The 21,024-nt window shown below is 36.9% G+C and overlaps 1 protein-coding gene across 12 annotated transcripts in view; it reads right to left on the bottom strand.

Moving 5' to 3' along the window:
• NAV3 (neuron navigator 3) overlaps positions 1 to 21,024 on the bottom strand; it is a 946,218-nt gene that overhangs the window by 166,601 nt on the left and 758,593 nt on the right. The window contains exon 1 of one of the 12 annotated variants that reach the window (XM_021923309.2): positions 6,392 to 15,916. The exons of the other annotated variants lie outside the window; for them this stretch is intronic. Coding sequence (XP_021779001.1) covers positions 6,392 to 6,914 — 523 coding nt within the window. The 5' untranslated portion in view covers positions 6,915 to 15,916. Of the gene's footprint in view, positions 1 to 6,391; positions 15,917 to 21,024 lie in introns of those variants that run through there. 12 annotated transcript variants of the gene reach the window in all.

The following is a 21,024-nucleotide window of genomic DNA, read 5'->3' as shown; positions in this document are numbered from 1 at the left end:
GGAGCTTCTGCACAGCAAAAGAAACTATCATCAGAGTGAACAGGCAACCTACAGAATGGGAGACAATTTTTGCAATCTATCCATCTGACAAAGAGCTAATATCCAGAATCTACAAGGAATTTAAACAAAGTTACAAGAAAAAAACAACCCCATCAAAAAGTGGGTGAAGTATATGAACAGACACTTCTCAAAAGAAGACATTTATGCAGCCAACAAACATATGAAAGAAAGCTCATCATCACTTGTCATTAGAGAAATGCAAATCAAAACCACAATGAGATACCATCTCACGCCGGTTAGAATGGTGATCATTAAAAAGTCAAGAAACAACAGATGCCAGAGAGGATGTGGAGAAATAGGAATGCCTTTACACTGTTGGTGGGAGTATATATTAGTTCAGTCACTGTGGAAGACAGTGTGGCAATTCCTCAAGGATCTAGAACCAGAAATACCATTTGATCCAGCAATCCCATTAATGAGTATATAACCAAAGGATTACAAATCATTCTACTATAAAGGCACATGCACACGTATGTTTATTGCAGCACTGTTCACAATAGCAAAGAGTTGGAACTAACCGAAATGCCCATCAAAGATAGACTGCATAAAGAAAATGTGGCACATATACACCATGGAATACTATGCAGCCATAAAAATGGATGAGTTCATGTCCTTTGCAGGGACATGGATGAAGCTAGAAAGCCTGTTGGTGGGTGGGGGGCCAAGGGGAGGGATAGCATTAGGAGAAACACCTAATGTAGATGATGGGTTGATGGGTGCAGCAAACTACCATGGCATGTATATATCTATGTAACATACCTGCATGTTCTGCACATGTACCCGAGAATAAAAAAAAACTATGATCATTAAGATCCTAATTTGTTCAAGGTGTTTCTAGGTGTACTCAGAATACTTGAGGTAAATTTGTCCTATGTAGAAAGTACACATTTGGAATCTGGGGAATAAAGTAGAAGCCTTTTTTTTTTTAATTTTCATTTTCAGACAGAGTCTCACTCTGTTGCCCAGGCTGGAGTGCAGTGGCGCCATCTTCGATCACTGCAACCTCCACCTCTAGGGTTCAAGCGATCCCCCTGCTTCAGCCTCCCAAGTAGTTGATATCAGGCCCTCGCCTCTATGCCCAGTTAATTTTTGTATTTAGTAGAGTTGCAGGTTCACCAAGTTGGTCACGCTGCTCTTGAACTCCTGACCTCAAATGATCTGCCTGCCTTGGCGTCCCAAAGTGCTGGGATTTCAGGTGTGAGCCACCATGCCCGGCCAAGGTCTTTTCTTATGGAAGCAAGAGCTTTTGAAGTCTTTCATTAGACTTATGGACAAAGACTGACAACATTGAATGGTTTTATTTTTAATTACTTCTCCAGTTTCTACAGTTCTACCAATGATACCAGAGCTCAAGTAAATTCCTAGGCATCTAAACCCAAAATGTTTGTATCTAATGAGCATGAAACAAATAGCTCTGCAAGTATGACTAATGCTGGCCTGATACAATCACCACCTATCAACTAGGGGCAGAAGTGTCCTTAAGTCATTTTGTTTAGAGTCATCCAATACTTCCCAAGCTAGTAGCCTTCTAAAGCCAGTGAGTCGAGGTAATAGGAAGAGCATGAAAAGAGAGTAGTCTAAGCACAATTTTTGTTGTGTTCCATTTGGACCGAAGAGGGTATCTAGTGATGGGCACTTTCGATAAAAGTGAAAACAGAAAGGAAGGAGGGAATTGGAATGGATACGTTAAGAGAAGGACAGGGAAGGAGAGGAGACAGAGAAAAAGGAAGTAACGGGCTGGCTGGGAAGGGAATGGAATGGAAAGAGGTTGGAAGAAAAAGAAAGGGAAGGAAAAGAAAAGCAAAAAATAGTATGTATTAAATTACACTATGAAAATTGTCACATAGAGAAGTCGAGATGCATATTTATAATCTGTTTTAGGAATATAGCTAACTATTTAACCTGTTAATTTACTTCCTTAACATTCAGGCCAGATTTTTAAAAATCTAGAACAAATGTGCCCCTTTAACACTTATCATCACAATCATACAGTTGGTGGGGATTTCCGAGATTGTCTTGCCTTAGCTCTTGGCCAAAGCATTCATCTGTCTCACGTGGGACAAGGTCATCTGCCTCTGCCTGAAAACCCCAACATTGGAAAGGCCTCCACCTCACCAGTAAGAGATGGTTCCTTCCAGTAGCAGTCAAAATGTAAAACATTTATGGGGGATAAGCAATAATTTGTCTCCCTTAAACTTTCACCCAGTGGTTCCAGTGGATCTGAAACCAAATGAACAAATTTACAATATCTTTACCAAGGCAGCCACTCAAATATTGCAGGACAACTGCTAATTCCTTTACTAGATTTTTCAGGCGAACATTACTACTTTGTTCATTATTCCTCACTTTGGGTGGTTGCCAAAACAGCCACCATTGTGCTGCCAGCCTGTAAATTTCTTCCCTTGAATTTATAAATCATTTGAACAATTAAAGTATACTTAATAAGAACATCATTATTTCAAACATAAAGTACTGAGAAACTTTGCTGAAGCAAATCTTTTTAAAGAATAATAAAACACATGTTGGGATCTCATGCACATGACAAACTTTCTCTACACTAATTAAATTAACACAATCACTAATCCGATAGCTTAACACTATTCTTTTAGCACTCAGAACTGTTAAGAACCCTTGAGACTGATCATATTCTTCCTGGAAATTCTTCCCAGATTTCCCCTCATACATCTAATACAGGGTATTTCAGAAACGGCTATAAAGAAGTCTACCTTTCACTTCCAAATAATCTGATAGAACTATGAAGAAAAAGAAGAGTTTTGTAGAGAAAATCTTACAGACTGCAAATAAAATTATTACAGTCAAGGAAGAGACATGCAAAGAAGAAATTAATGCAAACCTGGTCAAAATAAGTGAAGGGGACAAAACTGGAGAAGCACTAAACCCAAGATTTAATATGAAAGATTTCATACAGTTATTGACGTCATAGATTGTAGGTGAAAGACAAAAAGTCATGAAAAGAGTATGTTGAGATGACCTTTTTTTATTTTCGTGGGGGGAGGTACAAGTAATTGACCTCACACAGATTCCTAGAACGCATCATTACATGTTCCTATCCCTTCCTCCTTCCCCTAGGAAAACTTTTAAGTTGTAATCCAGCTGCATCTCAATCACTTGCCAACTGGAATATTAAAATTAATATATCAATTATATTCCATCTTTTTATATTAATTTTAAGAATGCTGTATTTTTAGACATGTCATTTCACTAAATATATTTTCACAACTACTTCATCTCCTTTTCAATTTCTTTTTTCCAATCCAACAGGTATCTTAGATCCTTGGATTCTTCTAACTGAATTCATTGTTTATCTGGTTTCTCTCATGTTTTAGAACCACAGCCTCCCTCATTCCTTAGGTTTTTTTCCTTATGACATTCACTTATGACATTGCCCTCCTCATGACAGACAAATGGACCTTTTCTTCCCAACACTTATTGAGCTAAACATAACTGCTGGCTTATTCGTGTCACGAAAGATAATAACGAAAGCAGAATTTATTGCAGTAAATGTTTTCAATGACCCACATAAGGCAAGATAAAACTAAATGTACTCACAAACCCCTAAGGACTGATTGCACAGCCTTAATTATCCTGTAAATTTGTATCTGAGTGAGGTCCAGAGGCTTTGGGGGAAAAACACAATTGCAAAGTCCAAATATAAAAGCAAAAATAAAATTAAATGCTTAGTAACAATAAAAGTTACCAGAAAAATGCACATGAGAAGTGTATTTAATCACAGTAATGTTGGGACTCCTCCTACTTGCATAATCTCAAAGTCAACCATTATTCCTGAAAGAGGCTTCCTATGTGTCAAATACAATGGAATGGCTTCCACACATTTTCCAGAATGGTATATTCTGAAATCAACTTGAGGTTTTAACGTTGGTGCAAAGTGCTTTCTCACTGCTCATAAGGTGTTCTTTGAGTAGAGACAAAAAATAACAGCATCAATTTGGTACTTCTACATTACTATTTGGTGGCAGAAAGACCATTTAATCTGTGATCCTGTTCTTAATTTTTAGGCTTTAATTATATACATTGTAATTAACACTGTCAGCATTGCCATCTTTTAATAGGAAATCAAATCTATATGAATAAACCTTATTCTCAGAGAATTATGCCATCTACCCCATCCATACTACAGATGTTATATAGAGTACAGCTTCCTGATTTATTGTATGAAGTAACTCTAGTTTTGTGGATGGCCCTAGTAGTGATTTGGATGAAAATTTTTAAACTCCTCTGGTTAATCTTGACACTTTGGGGAAAAATAACAAAATGTGGCTAAAAGCTTTATAGTTACTTATAAAATATGCTCCTATACAGTTATAGGACAAATCTTCATCTGTCTAAGTTAGGAGGATATCTAAGAGTAAAGAGTTAAACTCAAGGAACCCCATGTAAAAACTAACTTGGAAGAGGCCATTTTGAGTCGTAAGCAGAACCTATTGAAGCACGTGGCAGAAATTCTGAAATTCCTGTGTGCTGTGGGCGTAGATATATTCAACAACTTAACATGTATCATTATTTAGGGAATTGCATCAGAATGCTTCATTATCTGGAGATATGATTATTCATATCACAGCTATTTGAATAAACTTCCCCTTACTTTTTCACTTGCATTTTTGAATACTGGCATAAGTAGGAAAAAAAAATACTGAAACAGAATAATCACATAAATACAATAAGCAGATGCTCTTGAAAAACCAAGGCATACCGGCTTCTTTTGAGAGGTTACCCTCTGACAAAAATACTCCAAGTTATTTATGCACAAAAAGGCACGTGTCATATATACACCCACCCACAGCATGCTATAATTTAACTGAGTAAGCATCAAATGCTGTCAGGGGACTGCACTCTGTTCATATCTTTGTAAATACTTATGAGATACCGAGAACAAGATAAATAATACCACTTCAAAAGCAAAAGAGGAATATTATCTGATTCTACAGTTCCAAAGGATCCCAAAAAGAAAAGGCTTCATAAACATTAGACTTTCTCTTGCCTTTGTGCTGCACATAGCCCTTTATGAGAAGCAATTCATTATAGAAACCAGACAATGGTGCAAAAGTAAATCTTCGTGTTGCAGCACCTGGTGTATTCAGATTCAGAAATCACTATTCTGACAACTGTGGAAACACTACTCTTTTAAAACCAAACTGACATGAAAAATTGAACAATATTTGCCTCTGCTGTCTCTCTAAGCTTTCTTCTTCTAAAGCTGGTTTACTAAAAGAATCCAGCAAACCTCGTAAAACATCTTGTAACAGGAGGGTCTACAGTAAGAATAAAAACAAGCCTGCATTTAGCATTAGTTTCATGAATCAGAAACAAAGAGATCACTGTCCAGGTTTAATTCCTTTCAATTTAAGGAGCCCAATATGAAGTCCTTTGTGGAAATACACATTGACATAAAATATGATATGGCCAGTAATTTAATACTTATGGAAGAAGGGACTGTATGATGCAAATATATTTTGGTAGAACAGTGGATTCAGAAATAACAATTAAAACGTTCACAGTTGACATTTAAAGTTTAGTCACAAACTATAGAATTACTTGACCTCTTCTTCTTTAGTTAATTAAAGAATATGCCAGAAGTTACTACTGAAACTCATGTTATCAAAAAGGCCTAGTTTCTAAAGTATGAAAACAGTTCATAGTCATCCATAGAGTAGCTTGAATACTTATAATGTGCACATGCAGAACTAGTTTTTGTCAAACACTGAAACAAAAAAGAAAAGAAAAAAGGTAGAAGGTAGCAGAGGCCCCTGCATTTCTAAAAGTGTCACTGCAATAAACAGGGCCTGTCACTGAGGTATAGAAGAAGCCTTCTATTCAGGTAGCACGAAGGCAGCAGAAGAAACTTAACTCTACAGAAAATTTACCCAGGAGGCCCTGCATTATTCATCCCTTATCTGTGATGAGGTCACCTTGAGGGAAGTTGAACAAACAGGCCCCTTTAATGATTAGGTGAACAACATGTTTGGAGTTTTAAAATGTTAACTTATTTATGGATGTCTAGAAGGTACTGGACACTAAGCAAGGCTAATAATGCCCATGGCAGATTTCTGGAATTTACTTTCTCCAAATGAACCTTACCAGTGGTGCTCATAGCTCAGTTTTACCAAAATTAAAAAAAAAAAAAAAAAAAAAAAAAAAAAAAATTCAAGAAACAGGAATTAAAAGTGTAACTATATATTTTTAAAAACCAGTCTAAAAAATGAAAGCTATTTGGCAAATGCAAATAATTTCATAAGAGACTATGAAATTTCTTAAAATCCCATACACACTTTTAGGAGCAAACTGGACTTACCTAATAAGTCAGTGTAAAGTGCCTGTTCCAGATCACCCAGCATGGTAAGGATGACGTCCTCATCCAGATGAGCCGTCCCTTCCCGCAAACAGCTTTCTCCCTCCTCTTCAGCCCAGCTTCTGCTGATGCTGCTTGGCTTGGAGGACACGTTTTCATCTTCGGACCTACTATCTTCATCACTCTCACCTTCTAAGCCTCTTCTTGTAGACAATTCCTCTAAGTCTTCACTGTCTGACTGGCTGCCCCCAGCAGGCAGGAGGTTCCAGGCTGAGCCGCTGGTGTGATACAGGGACTGCACAGACCGCGAGAGAAACCTGGACAGTGAGCGCCTCTCTGCATAGTTGGCTTCTCTCTGACTGGCCTTGGCAGCGTTTCCAAACCAGTTGGAAATGCGCACCGTGGGTCTCCTCTCCCCATCACTGGTGAGGGAAAGATTGGTCAGAGACTTTTGTTTCTGAAGGCAAGCTCCCTTTCTCCTTACTTCTTTGCTCCGGAACACAGAGAGTTGAGCAGGCCGCTGCATGATTCTTCCAGTGGCTCCTTCCTTTCAATTGGACTTCATATTGTCTTTTTACACTGTGATTGTAACTGATCCATTTGATTTTAATTATCACATGCACTTAAATAAAAGCTCAAGCTCACACATTCACAGAAGATTCTAGAGATACGGTATATATAATTATTTGCCTACAATTTAGCTTGACACATCATTTTACTAAATCAGCAGTACTTACAAATATTTTGCTCGAATATATCTGAAGCAGAAAAGAGTTCACCAAAGACTCTCCTCCAGCTGAAAAGTAGTCCAGGAAGCCAACTACGTTTGCCAGTCTTCATCCAATCACATGTCTCAGCCGGAGGATGGGTCCACATTTCCCTCTATTGCTTCTGTGTTCCGAAACGCCAGGAGGTGAAGCACGAGCTGAGGTCTCTTGCTTTTTGCTTTTTTTTCCCCCCTGCCTTTCACCAGCCCTTAACTGACCTAGGTCTGTAACCCTTTACTCTAATGAGCTGACACAGTGCAGCAAGTACAGCCTCCCCATAGGAGCCCGGGAAGAGCAGGAATTAAGCACTGAAGCCCAGCCCTGCACGAGCCTCTCACATTTTAGTATTCCACCTGCATTCTCAGATCTATGGCTCTTCCTTGCTGCTGCAGTGGATGCTGCTGGCTGCCATGGCAGCAAACATCCTGCTAAATTAAAATAGAGGCACGGGAACGGCTGTCCAGCCTAGAATGCCACAGGTTTCAGAGCCAAGCCTGTATGAGATCTTCCAGTATTAACCTTATGCACATTTAAATGACTCTCAGCCACCTAATCTCAAACACGAACACACACTCACACCCTCACATACACAACATACACTCCCTGATGCCGAGAATGACAGACTAATTCTCTGTAGCTGCAGGCAGCTGAAGCAGGCAGATCTCCCTTCTGAATGTTGGGATTTGTGCTGTAAAAGCACAAATCAAATTCAAGAGTGTAAAGGACCTAAAAAATGAAGCATGACACTCTCCACCCGCTAGGAGATAATGCTTTAAAGGGAAAGACTTCCCTTATCTTTAAAAGAACAAAGTCAAAGGCTTTTTATTTTGAATCCTAAAATCCTAATGTGATGATAAAAATAAAGATTTCTTACAGCCTTTTGGTAAAAAAAAAAAGGAAAGAAAAAGAAAAAAAAAAAAAAAACTCAGAAGGGTTTTCCCTTGATATTTTGACTCAAAGAATAAAATTGAAAGTTTATGGTCAAGTGTGTGGAACATAATAACGTCACAGATAACACAAAATGCACATTATGTCTTTTGATATTGCATTTTTCCAGGTCTATTTCATAAGACTATCACAGCATAATCAGCTCTTATTTTTTAATGTTTTCATAAAAACAGAAAGCCTAAAGATAATTTTCTTGTATTTACCTTGTACTGATATGTACACTACACCATCACAAAATTCTGATTTTAGGACAACTTTAAAAAACAAATATATAGTATAGCAGAAATCATGGGTACCATTGACAGTTAAGAAGAAGACTATTAACTTTTTAGGATTTAACTTCTGAAGATTTTCTGCTCACAACAAGAAAAATAGGGATTTCTCCTTTATCAAATGAGGGAAAGCGGAGAAATATGCAGAAATATTATCTTCATCATTTTCAGAGCTAATGTGGCAAAATTAATTGTGATTTTCTACCTCCTATTGCCAATCTCAACTAGAGGAAATACCCAATCTCTTATCTATATATATATTAGCATTATAATATGCATTGCCTATAACTTTACACATAATAACTACTGACTTTGCAAAAGTTAATTATTCCTTATGCCCCACCTTTCAAGGTAGATCAGACTTAGATCCATTTTATAGATATGCAAAAGGAAATTAGATGGAAAGAAGAGCAATTATTTGTGACAGAATTTTGCAATAAAGAAATCTGAGCATTATTGATACTCATTCTCACTTCTATACTTTTAAAATACTAATTGTGTTTATATAAAATGTGCTAAATAAAATGAGAGTACAAATGTCAGATAATTGAAACTGACAGTTATGCTTCCAAAAACATTTTGTAAAGTATTTTTTAGAAAACCAAAGTGACACTTCCCTTAGAATTCCTAAGCAGAAATTTTTTTTCCTTCATTTTGAGTTATTGTGACTCAGTGAATTTCCAAGTCCTGAGACCATAGTGAAATTTGTTCAAATTATGAAATTTCAATGTATTTAACATTTATTACACTAGTATACATGCTAATATACCATAAAGCCTTACAGATTCACAAAAAAAATACAATTCTAATGCTTTACGTATCAAAAGAGCTAACCTTATTCATCTGTAAATAAAAGCAATATTTATGCCCTTTCCTTATTCAAGACTGCTCATATATATACAAATCAGTTTAAAACTGTGGTTCTCAAGCTTCGTATGTTCAGAACCACTTGGAGAGTTTATTAAAACACAGTTTGCTGTGCCCTAGCGATATAACTGCTCATTCATTGGGACTGGGAGGGTCCTGGGACTTTGTATATCTAACATATTTCCAGATACTGCTTGCTCTGAAAATCCCCTTTGAGAACTACTATGCTGAGATTAGTGGTTTTCAGCTGGCGATGGTTTTCCCCCAAGGGACATTTGGAAATATCCGGAAACATTTTTCTTTATCACAACTGTGGGTGTGGTGGTGACATCTAAGGGGAAGTGGCCAATGATGCTGCTAAACATCCTACAATGACAAAACAGCCCCAAGCAAAAAAAGAATTATGCATTTTATAACGTCAATAGTGCCAAAGTTGAGAAATCCTGCCTTAGATTGTTATATTGCATTTACAAATGGTTTAGAAACTTTAGTGGCATTTAAAACAAAGATGTACTTTTGCTGACATTAATGTCCACTCTGTGTTTGTTACAACTCTCTCTCAGGTGTCCTTTATTCTATAACCATGCTGAAAGAGCCGTCCTAGCCTGGGATGTGTTGATTTTATGACCAAAGGAAAAGAGAGGTGAGAGATCCAAGCAATGGCTCTCAAGTTGCTGCTCAGGAATAGCCCATGTCATTTTTCCACTTCTACTTCATTTGTCAAATTAAATCACATGGTTCTTCCTGATTCAATGAGACAGGAAATTTAATCCTTCTGGAGGTGTAAACCCTGGAAAGGATGGGCTCAGTCCAATGGAGCCAGCAAGGAGGGGATTGTAGAGACGGCTTATCCAAAGGGGGTTTCTGTCTGTTTCTTTGTTTAAAGACATTGTTATTAACTTGTGGTTATAGTAGGTTTGTCCCAGAACTACATCAGTCCACATTTACCCTGAGCAACAGTAGGGAACCCACTTATTCCTTCTCTGGAGACAGCCATCCTGCTTGCTTTGGGTGTACATTCATATACGGATGTTTTTATATTTGTTTGTATTCACACATATAAATGTATGTTATACAAGGAGGAGGAGGAAGTCACAGTGCAAAGGAGACAAATACGCCCAGTGAGTAGGAAAAATGTGAATCATTCTAATTACGCCAAGACCTAAAATAAGTTATAGCCATTATCATGTGCTAGAAAGGAGTGCTTTTCAGCTCTTTAGTAAACATAATTATAATGTGGCTATTTAAGTAAAATACCTAAACTGATTTGAATTATCTGAGCTTGATCTTCTTGATCTTTATAAACACACACACACACACACAAAAGCAATTTCAGTGATCATTTACAGAGACTGCAAATGTCAGATATTTCCCATTTTTAATGCAAAGTCTGGTAGTCAGTAAAAGCACGTGTAACCATTCGCTTATCCTTCTGTTTAACCTACATTCTTCTATTTCTAAAATGGTTTCCTGAATTCATCCAATAATTTTAATATTACTTTTTTACAAATGGCATGCCAGCTTTATTGATATTGAGCCAGTCCAGCATCTATGAACATTTTTCAGTTGAATATAAATTCCAGATAAAGGTTAAGAAGTGAATTAAACAAATGTTATACATGTTGGTGGATAGTCTTATGCAAAAAAAGGGCAAATGTGAATCTACAGAAAAAAAAATTGAAAAACTTTCTTGAGTACCAGTGGGATGAAAATTTGGGCTAGCTTTACATTTGGCACAATCTCTTGGCAGATGATGAAAGGGATGGCCTCTGAAGACAAATTCTTTCTGTCAATGAATGTGAGAATAAAACGCAAGCCAAAGCAGTAAAATCTGCACCATTAATTCAGGCAGCATTGTAATACTGAGGTCATGATTTGAATCTTAGAGGAAAGGCAGGAAGCAATAAGCTACTTCTTCAATGGCACAAATTATATAATACATTTCGCCTGACTATAGTAATTATTGGAGCTACTATCATCAGATTGGGTAAATATAACTAGGTTTCCTCACAAAGAATATCATAAGCAAAAGCAAATTTAAGTGATGTACTTAAAAATTTTGCAGAGATACACTGAAGTCTTATGAAGAATATTCAAATTCAAAAAGTCATTTATCCAGTATTCTACTTATTGAGTGTCACGCATTTCTGATGCTTATCTTCAAACCATAATTTATTACCTTTTTAAACTTTCATTGCCATTTAATGATGAAGACAATGTTTTTGTAATGTCAGTTGAGTTACTGCATTGGTGAAAATTTAAACAGCTAAGCTCTCCAACTAACTTAGCAAATCCCTCTAACACATCTGCATTGCAGTGTGAACCATTCAAGTTTGCTCCTTAATAGTATGGCAAATCTTTACATGTCATACATCTTATGGGTCATGCAATAGGGATGATTTTCACATTTGTGTAAGCACAAGAAGATTTTTTTTCTGGGTTACATAACTCAAAAGCAGAGGAGAAATAGTTTCAGACGTGGATTTTTCAGGGGCTCAGTCATTTCTAACAATGACCTTGAATTTGGTCTCTCCTGATTTAGGTTCTGTTTCCTCTATGTTTGATCATTTGAGGGTGGAGATCACTGTAAGCAGGTCTAAGCTTTTCTTTTATTAGTTTTAGGTGTAGTGGAAAAAGAGACCACCTCTTTTATAACAACCTCAGGAAAAGTCCTGAGATTGAGTCTTATTTGTTCTGATCAAACTGGATTGGGTCACACATCCAGTCCTCAAACAGTCACTGCAGTCAACGAATAGATTGTTCTCATTGGCTCCACTTACTTCAATTTCAGTTAGATCACAAGAGCAGAGAATGATCCCCAAAGAAAATCAAGACGCTGTTATCAGAAGATGGGGCAACGGATACCAGACACACAAAACTACACCAGGACTTCCTGGTAGGCTTAATATAGAGCCAACAGAGCTGAAACTATAGAACTCCTAACTCACCTAAGCCTCTTTCTAGACTCTGTACATTTTATTTTCTGTATTATTTTCAGGCCTCTGAACATTATACAGACTTCATAAATTTATAAAGCCTGCATCTCACCCTGCCAAGACTAACTTCATCAGAATTTTATATCACGAAGGCCACTTCACTTGGGGAGCAGAATTACTCCTCACTGAGGCCCCTACAGCAACCACGAGCAATAAAAGTTCAACAATAACAATAGTATTGAAGCTTAGGGTTACAGAAAATCAGAGAACTACAGAACCTCGGTGAGTTTAGGAGAAATGCCCAATTTTACAAAAAGAAACTAATAAAAAGAACAAGTTAAGAAGAATTTCTTTCAAATTATTTTCATGAAGTTGTTTCTTCCTGGAACGTTATTCCGCAATTTCATTATTCATTAGAATTCAACAATATACATGTCTGATCTTCTTTTAAGCTCTGCATGACTCTTTACAGCTAAGATAGTTGTTTCCATGTGCCTATTTACTCATTTACTTGTGGTGTTAAATTTTATCTATTTGTTTCTTACTTTTTCAAAGAAGAGCTCACTTCTTAGTCACATTTGTTTTCCCAAATTTTGAGATGCCTGGCATGTGTAACATACCAGGTGATAATTACTGAAAAGACTGATGGAAGAATAATACCATATCTCACAACAATCTTCTGAGTTTATTAAGCATCATCATAGTCATCACACAGAAAAGTGAACCAAGGAGCAATTTGCAGGGCAGAGGCCAAATAATTGCTAAATAATTGCAGTACAGAGGCCAAATTTATTTTTTCCAATTCCTAGAACATTTCTCTTTCCACATTTCAAACAATCTTGGAAGTGTATTCTGTGGGCCAGTCTGAGCTAGAACCTGGCAATAAATTCAGGTGCTTATGTGCTTTGTGGTTTCACTAGCATCCAGAACTCAGAAAGAGGAGACTATATAACTCCTCTATAGTTCTATAGAACTATGAGAAAGGGATGGAGATTCTGAGAAAGAGAGTTGTCATTAATATAGAAAACATCTCATGAGCTTTAGAATTCTGACAGGTTCATTCTTTTATAGGGTTATTCTATTACAGGTTTAATATCCCTTATCAGAAATGATTGGAACAAGAAGTGTTTTGCATGTTGAATTTTTTCAGATTTTGGAATATTTGCCTATACATAATGAGATATCTTGGAGATGGGACCCAAGTCACATATGTTTCATATACATCTTATACACATAGCCTGAAGGTAAATCAATACATTTTTAAAAAAGTTTTTGCACGAAACAAAGTTTGTGTGCATTGAACCATCAGAAATCAAAGGTGTCTCTATCTCAGTCACCTAAGTGGACAATCTGTGGTTTGTGGCATCACCATCATTCCTGACTGAATTTATATGCTACTAAAAAGCAATTATTTTATTGCAATTATTTATACGTAAGTAATTACCAGTAAAAAATATGACATAGCATGAATGCAGTGAAAACATAATGTGTTCAAAGTCACTAAGAAGCACAGTAGCATTGCCAGAATACCTGTATCAGCTATGAAACAACAGCAACCACAAACAACCACAGGCTTTCCATCTCTACATTCAATGCTGTGTTTGGATTAAAAGGTTACTGTACACTGTATTTTTTTTAGGTGAGAAGAAACATCAGAAGCAGTTGAGGGACCGGGAAGTGGGCCCCCTAGGGGTGAGGCGGCATTCTGCTGGGTAGCTTTTTAAAATGTTTCCCCCAGAGTCATCTGCCTCATTAACAATAGTTTTTTTCTTAGAAAGCTCTCTGATTTTTATCAACTGGCATAATTTATTGTTCTGTAATGAATGTACACTGCTCTAGTTCTTCACTAAGATCATCATGCATTTCCATCATGTTGTCTCTGGCACTTTTTCTTCAGTGTTAACATTGTTATCTTCGTCATTACTATTATCACAGTCACCTGAATTCAGTACCATTTTGGTTATGTCATCAATGTTCAGTGAATGAACAACTGGAGCCTCATTGTCAATGTTAAAAATTTCTTTGATATCCACTTTTTCCAGCCTACTAATAGACTCTGAAAGTATTTTTTTTTTTGGAATAGGTAGGGTCAGACATCATTGTTTTTCTCATTTGACATATGGAATCCTTCAAAGTCACCACCTGGTTCATCATCATCACTGAACAAAGATGCAGACTAGAGGTTGTGCCAGGCAGGTACAACATGTCTTTAGTCACTGAATTCCAAGGATTGACAGCAGCATATATGACATCCTTCATGCTAAACTCCTTTTGAAAATCACCCACACATATACCTCTGTTCACTACTGCTGGCATGCTATTTAAGGAAGTGTTTTTATATTTATTCTTTATCGATTGAAGGATAACCTGGTCACTTGGCTAAATTAACAAGTCACATTTTGGGGAAAGTACATGGCATAAGCATTGTTTTTGATAATAATTTCAGCTAGACAATGAGTAGAATAAATATAATCAAATAAATTCTTGCAGTCATTCAGTCCAGCTTCCTGAAAGTGAGCAAGAATTGCTGTCACAAAATGTTTATAAAACCAATCAGAAAATACGTCGCTGGTGATCCAAGCCTTTTTGTTAGCATAATAATAAACTGGTAAGAAATTGACTCCCTGAAAACAGCAAGGACGCAAACTTTTGGTTATCACAAAAAGTTTTCACGTATGGGTTCCCGCTGTATAAGTACATCCAATCTCAGTTATTCTGTCCTTGGCATCCTTACTTCCTGTAGGGGCTGTCTCGTCTTCTATGTCAGTATCTTTCTGAGGCATCAAAATGTGTGTTGTTTCGGCATCAAAGATTTGTTCCAGAGTCAGATTTCCATCAGCAATGATCTTGGCCAACTAGTCAATGTATGTCTTCACTATTTATTACCACAAATCTTTAAAAATTTAATGCCATATCTTTTATTAAATTTCTACAACAAGCCTATTGAATATTTAGTTCCCTTCGATTGCCAGTTCACTGTGAAAGATCTTTGCTTATTTAACCTTCAGCATACCATTAAGTGGCATGTGTACACTGTCACACTGATGGATCCACTCTTTCAATACACAACTGAGATCTTCATTTTTAGCTTTATGCAGTATTTTTCTATTTTTCATTAACTTCTGTTCATCACTTTCAATGGAGACCTTTAACAATTTATCCTTTGGTGTCTTCAGGTCATATATGGTGGTCATTCCAACACCATACTCTTCTGTAAGATGTTTCCCACTTACACCACAGTCTAGTTTCTCCAACAGCTTCACTTTCTGTGCTATAAACAAACATAAACGCTTCCTTTTTTTCTTATCACTGTTACCCATAGGGGTATCTTCAGGCCTTTTTGACATTTTCAACAATATCTTTATGCCACAGAATGAAAAATAAGCAAACAAACAAAAACAAAAGAAAAACCACAGTGTAATGCGTATAGGTCTTGGCCCAATGTGGGACACTGTGGGGAACCTGCCATTGGCATGTCCACTCTGCACACATGCCATTGTATTATCCTTTGTGGGTATGCTTGCATGCGGGAATCTAAGTGTTTATGGAAAAGATACATAGCAGCTAAAGGGGACTGAGAGACTATTTTTTCCCCTGAGAATGCTGAATAAACTGTGTTGTGCACCTGCATTTTGACTGCAATTTGTCACAGGAGATCAGGTTTGGAATTTTCCACTCGTGGCATTATGTCAGCACACAAAAATTTATGAATTTGGGATCTTTTGAATTTCGGATTTTTAAATTATGTGTTACAAATTTATCCTTCTTTTCCCCCTGCCCCTACTTTTTTTTTTTTTTTGAGACAAGGTATTGCTCTGTCACCCAGGCTTGAGTGCAGTGGCATGATCGTGGCTCCTGCAGCGTGGAACTCCTGAGCTTAAGCAAACTTCTCTCCTCAGCCTCCTGAGTAGATTGAACTAGACACATGCTATACACCTGGATAATTTGATTTTTTTTTTTTTTTGTAGAGGCAGGGTCTCACTATGTTGTCCAGGCTGGTCTTGAACTCCTGGCTTCAAGCAGTCATCCTGCCTTGGTCTCCTAAAATGCTACTATTCCAGGTATGAGATACCATCCCTGGCCTTCTTCCATTTTATAATGTGCTGTTTTAAAATCCCAGATCAACAGGGAGAGCTTCTGAACTGTAACATTACTTCTGTAGAATGACTAAACATTTTCTTTCTCATATTCTTTGATTATTCAGTGATGGCATAATCAAAAGTAAATTTTTATTTTCCATTTATATCAACTCCTTCTGTATAGTATAATTGATCATAAGTTCACTGTGATTATTTCCTGAATGCCTTCCAAAGCCAAAGAGATAATTCCTATCTTTTCTGTTTATTGTTTTCATCTGAAAATTATGATGTTCCTTTTTTAGTGTAGTTCTCATTTTAATGCTATATCCATTATATTAATTTCATTTTACATGCATTTATTCAGTGCTACCTATGTACTAACCATCCACTGGTGATGCCACTTAATAGACAAAAGTGGAAAAAAGGAGAATTGGCAAATTCTGGATATATTTTAAAAATGCAATTATTCTACGCTATCTTAGTACCTTATTTCTTATAGTTAGTTAGATATTGTGTCATCTAAATTTTTTCAGTTTCTGGATTTCTGAGAAAAGTAACAAGAGTTCAAATACTGAGAAATATCCCAAAAAGTTGATTTATAAACACCATTTGTCTCTGAGTACAAATAGAAAACAATACTTCTGGAGCCAACAAGATATTATAATGAATAGACTATCAGGGCATCAGGTGTGAGGCATTAAAAAGGAGTCATGAATAAGTCTAAGGTTTCAGGCTTGGGCAACTGGAAGGATGAAATTCTTATTAATGAAAATGGAGAAGACTTGGGTAAAGAGTTTTTGAGGGGTACAATTTTATAGGTTAATATCAGAGGTTCAGTTGGGGATAAACTATGTTTGAAGTGTCTATGAGATATTCAAGTGGAAAGATTGTGTTGGCAGTTGGATATTTGAGTCCAGAGTTCAGGGGAGAGAACTAAAGCAGACAGAGACATTTGTAAGCCACCAGAATATAGATGAAACTTAAAGCCATGAGATAATATTGATATTAAATCACCAAGGGAGCATTTATAGGTAGAGAAACCTAGAAGCAGAGACCTGGACCATTTAAACCAAAAGAAATCATCAAGAAAAAAGTGTAACTAGAAAAGGAGACCAAGAAGGAACAGTAAGGTTTGAGGAAAACTAAGGGGATCTATGACTCTGAAAAATCAAGTATCTTAGTCCATTTGTGATGCTATAAAGGATTATCTGAGGGTGAGTAATTTATGAAGAAAAGAGGTTTATTTGGCTCACTGGTCTTTAGGCTGTACAAGAAGCTGCTCCAAGCAACTGCTTCTGATGAGGACTTCAGATTGCTTCCACTCACAGTGAAAGGCAAAGGGGAGCTGTTGTGCAGAGATCATATGGTGAGAGCATAAACAAGAGAAAGTGGAAGTGCCAGGTGACTTTCAACAGTCAGTTCATGTGGGACCTAGCAGTGAAAATGCACCCACTCCCTGGAGAATGGCACCAAGTCATTCATGAGGGGTCTGCTTCTGGGATCCAAACACTTCCCATGAGGCCCCACCTCCAGCACTGGGGATCAAACTTCTTTTTTCTTTCTTTTTTTTCTTTTGAGATAGAGTCTAGTTCTGTCACCCAGACTGGAGTGCAGTGGTGTGATCTCCACTGCAACCTCCTCCTCCCAGGTTTAAGCGATTCTCCTGCCTCAGCCTTCCGAGTAGCTGGGACTACAGGTGTCCACCACCACACCCGGCTAATTTTTGTAATTTTAGTAAAGACGAGGTTTCACTGTGTTGGCCAGGCTGGTTTTGAACTCCTGACCTCCTGATCTGCCCCACTTGGCCTCCCAAAGTGCTGGGATTACAAGCACAAGCCACTGCGCCTGGCCAGGGGGATCAAATTTCAGCATGAGACTTGGTGAGGCCAACCAAACTGTATCTAAACTATAGCACCAAGGAAGAAACCTTCTTAGAAGAGGACAAATAGCTGCTGCGAGGCGAAATAAGATGAGGCCTGAGACTCGATCCTTGGATTGACCATGTTGACATTAGTGGTGACTTCTATAAGAGCAGTTCCAGTGGAGAAATGGGGTTAAAAGCCTAAGAGACTGTGATTGAACCCTACTCTTTTTACAGTATGCCATAAGACAAGGAGATAAATGACAACAGTACTTGAGGACAAATTTGGGGTCAAGGGAAGTTATTTTTTAAAATTAAGGTTGGAGAAATGATAGTATGCCATGGCCTAAAATAAGTGACTTGGTTGGGAGGGAGCTATTAAAGAGAAGAGAGAGTAATCCAAGTAAAAGCAGAGTAAATAGGTATTAAGTGGATATAAATGTTATACTTGGGTAGATGTGATGACAGGGGTTCGTGAACTTTTCTTTGTGCTTCACTTTTGTAAGTGAAGCTACACATCAAGGTCATCAGTTAAGAGAAAGAATAGAACTGGTAATGTCGGACATTTGAGAAAAAAAGGTATAAAAAATATAGACTGACTGCCAGGAGCATTACATATTCACTTGAGGTTGGAGGTCCTGAACGTAAAGTGAGTTGCATTGACATGCGATGTGTTTTCTCCTGGTTCATTCATTGTTGGTATAGAATAGATGGAGATTTAAATGTAACCAGGTCACGATTTCATCAAATGAGAGAGAGGCAATGGAGTTAGGGTATATAAAAATAAAAATACATTGACTTATTACAGGAAATTAGCTGACTAAGGAGAGAAGAAAAAATATGCAGAGGTTGGTGAGGAACAGTAAAAAGTGGTAGGATCAATGAATTGGAAACCCTAGTGGATTCATTGCTGGAGTCAGGGAACAAAAGGAAGAATACTGAAATGATAGGAGTGTGCAATCAGTGACAGCGCAGTGCATGACAGTGAGGTCACATAAAGTAGTAGTTTCTGATGATGCCTAGATCTAGGGTATGATGATAAGACTAAGTAGCTCAGGAGGGACTGCAAGACAAAACTCATGGGTGGAGAGGCCAAGGTGTTAGAAAGAACACCTATGTAGATACTAAAATCATTAAAAATTAGGGCAGAAATGGTAAGAGATAGTTATTCACAAACCAAAATCTTAAAATGATGAAGATACGTAATCTAATTTCTCTGTGACAATCATCTCTGTGACTGGCCTGCTCATATTTCCTCATCTACCTTTCTTTAATTATAGTACTCAATTTATAACTTACTAACTGCAAAAAATATCACAATTCTTCTAGGAAATCTCAAGTTAGTATCGAGAAACATTTTCACTATCCCACTATAGGCTGCATTTAAAGAGATGATAGTAAGATTGACACAAGTAGGTAAGTCTCACTGCACCATTTTTCTGTTTTCTTTCTTTTATTGAATTCATATCAAAATCCTAGACTGAAAACTATGATTTTATGTAAATAATTGATTGTTGCTGCAAAATGATATTATGCTTTCTGATAAACCCATTAAATTATTATATTAATTGCTAGTTTATATTCACTTTCAGGTATTCTATTAAAAATCCAAATGTTAAAAGGAAATATCAACTGGAAAAATGAAAAAGTGATCAAATGGTAGACAATAAGAAAGTGGAGAAAACATCAAATACAGACTATTTATTCAATCAGATATACTGTGATATATTAGTTTCTGAAAACAGTGTTCCTTTGTGAAATTCACATAAAATTGCAATTCAAACTCTACTAAATTCATCTCCCCTACAGATTTTAGCTCTAGTGCTTAGCATGCATATTGAAGACATTTATGTATAAAGATATATATGAAGCATCTTCATGTCATGCTAATTTTATAAAACATCTGGTCATAATAAACGCATAGCATCATTTTGACCATGGTACTACACAGAGTTAATGGAAAGTCAACACATCCCCCGTGTGTTTGAAAAATCTACAATTACTATCCCTATATTTATGTCTTGGCATTACCATTTCTACCCCTACCTAGTACTGGGCCTTTATTGTAATCTCCGTATAAAACCTCTGATACCTAATGTTATCAACTAATGCTGATTCCAAAATGTACCCTTGGGATGTTGTTCTGTAATTGTTGTCAATATCTACTGCAGGATGCTGTAGTCATGTCTAATGCTTGCCAAATGCTTTTCAGGTCTGCCAAAGTGAGGAAGTTTCTTAACCCCCAAATTTGTGATAGAGTCATTTTCATGAGCTTCATAGCGATACTTATACTTTGGGTCTTTAGAGTACACAGTAATTTTTAAAAATTAAATAATTTATTTAGTTTTCTTCATTTGAACTTAGCTGTGAATACACAAGGCTTGGGCCAGAGACTTCCTGGAACAACAGACATAATCCTACTTTCATGCATTATTATACTTAGGAACAGATAAAGTACTCTTTCATCTCTTGCCCTTCAGGGGCAATATATTTTGCTAGGAGGTTTCTTGGTTCCTTACGAATATAGATCTATATGTAATGAAATTAAACCAAATGTCTTCCATATATGCTTAGGCTTACCTGGACCCTAGAGAAAACATTGCGCTCAAGCTCAGCATCCCATTTTATACACAACAAAAACCTGATAACTGTGCCTGGGGTATGTATTATTTTTTTCTTACATCATCCATATATAATAAAATATTTTCCTATTCAGAGTTTTTTTTAAATGGTCATTTGAAATCACCCTGTAGAAATGTTTTAAATAGTATAGAATTGATGACAGAGCAGGCTGCATTAGCCATGGAGAATCTACATGGCCAATCATTAGTTTATTTTCAATCTCCAAATATATTATACAGGTTTTCTCTGATTTTATTCAATTTGACTGAGGGCAAAATGACTTA

This window comes from Papio anubis, chromosome 9, assembly GCF_008728515.1.
Source record: "Papio anubis isolate 15944 chromosome 9, Panubis1.0, whole genome shotgun sequence".
NCBI lineage: Eukaryota > Metazoa > Chordata > Mammalia > Primates > Cercopithecidae > Papio > Papio anubis.
Note: the sequence above shows the minus strand (reverse complement) of the source record. Positions and strands in the feature narration are given on the sequence as shown.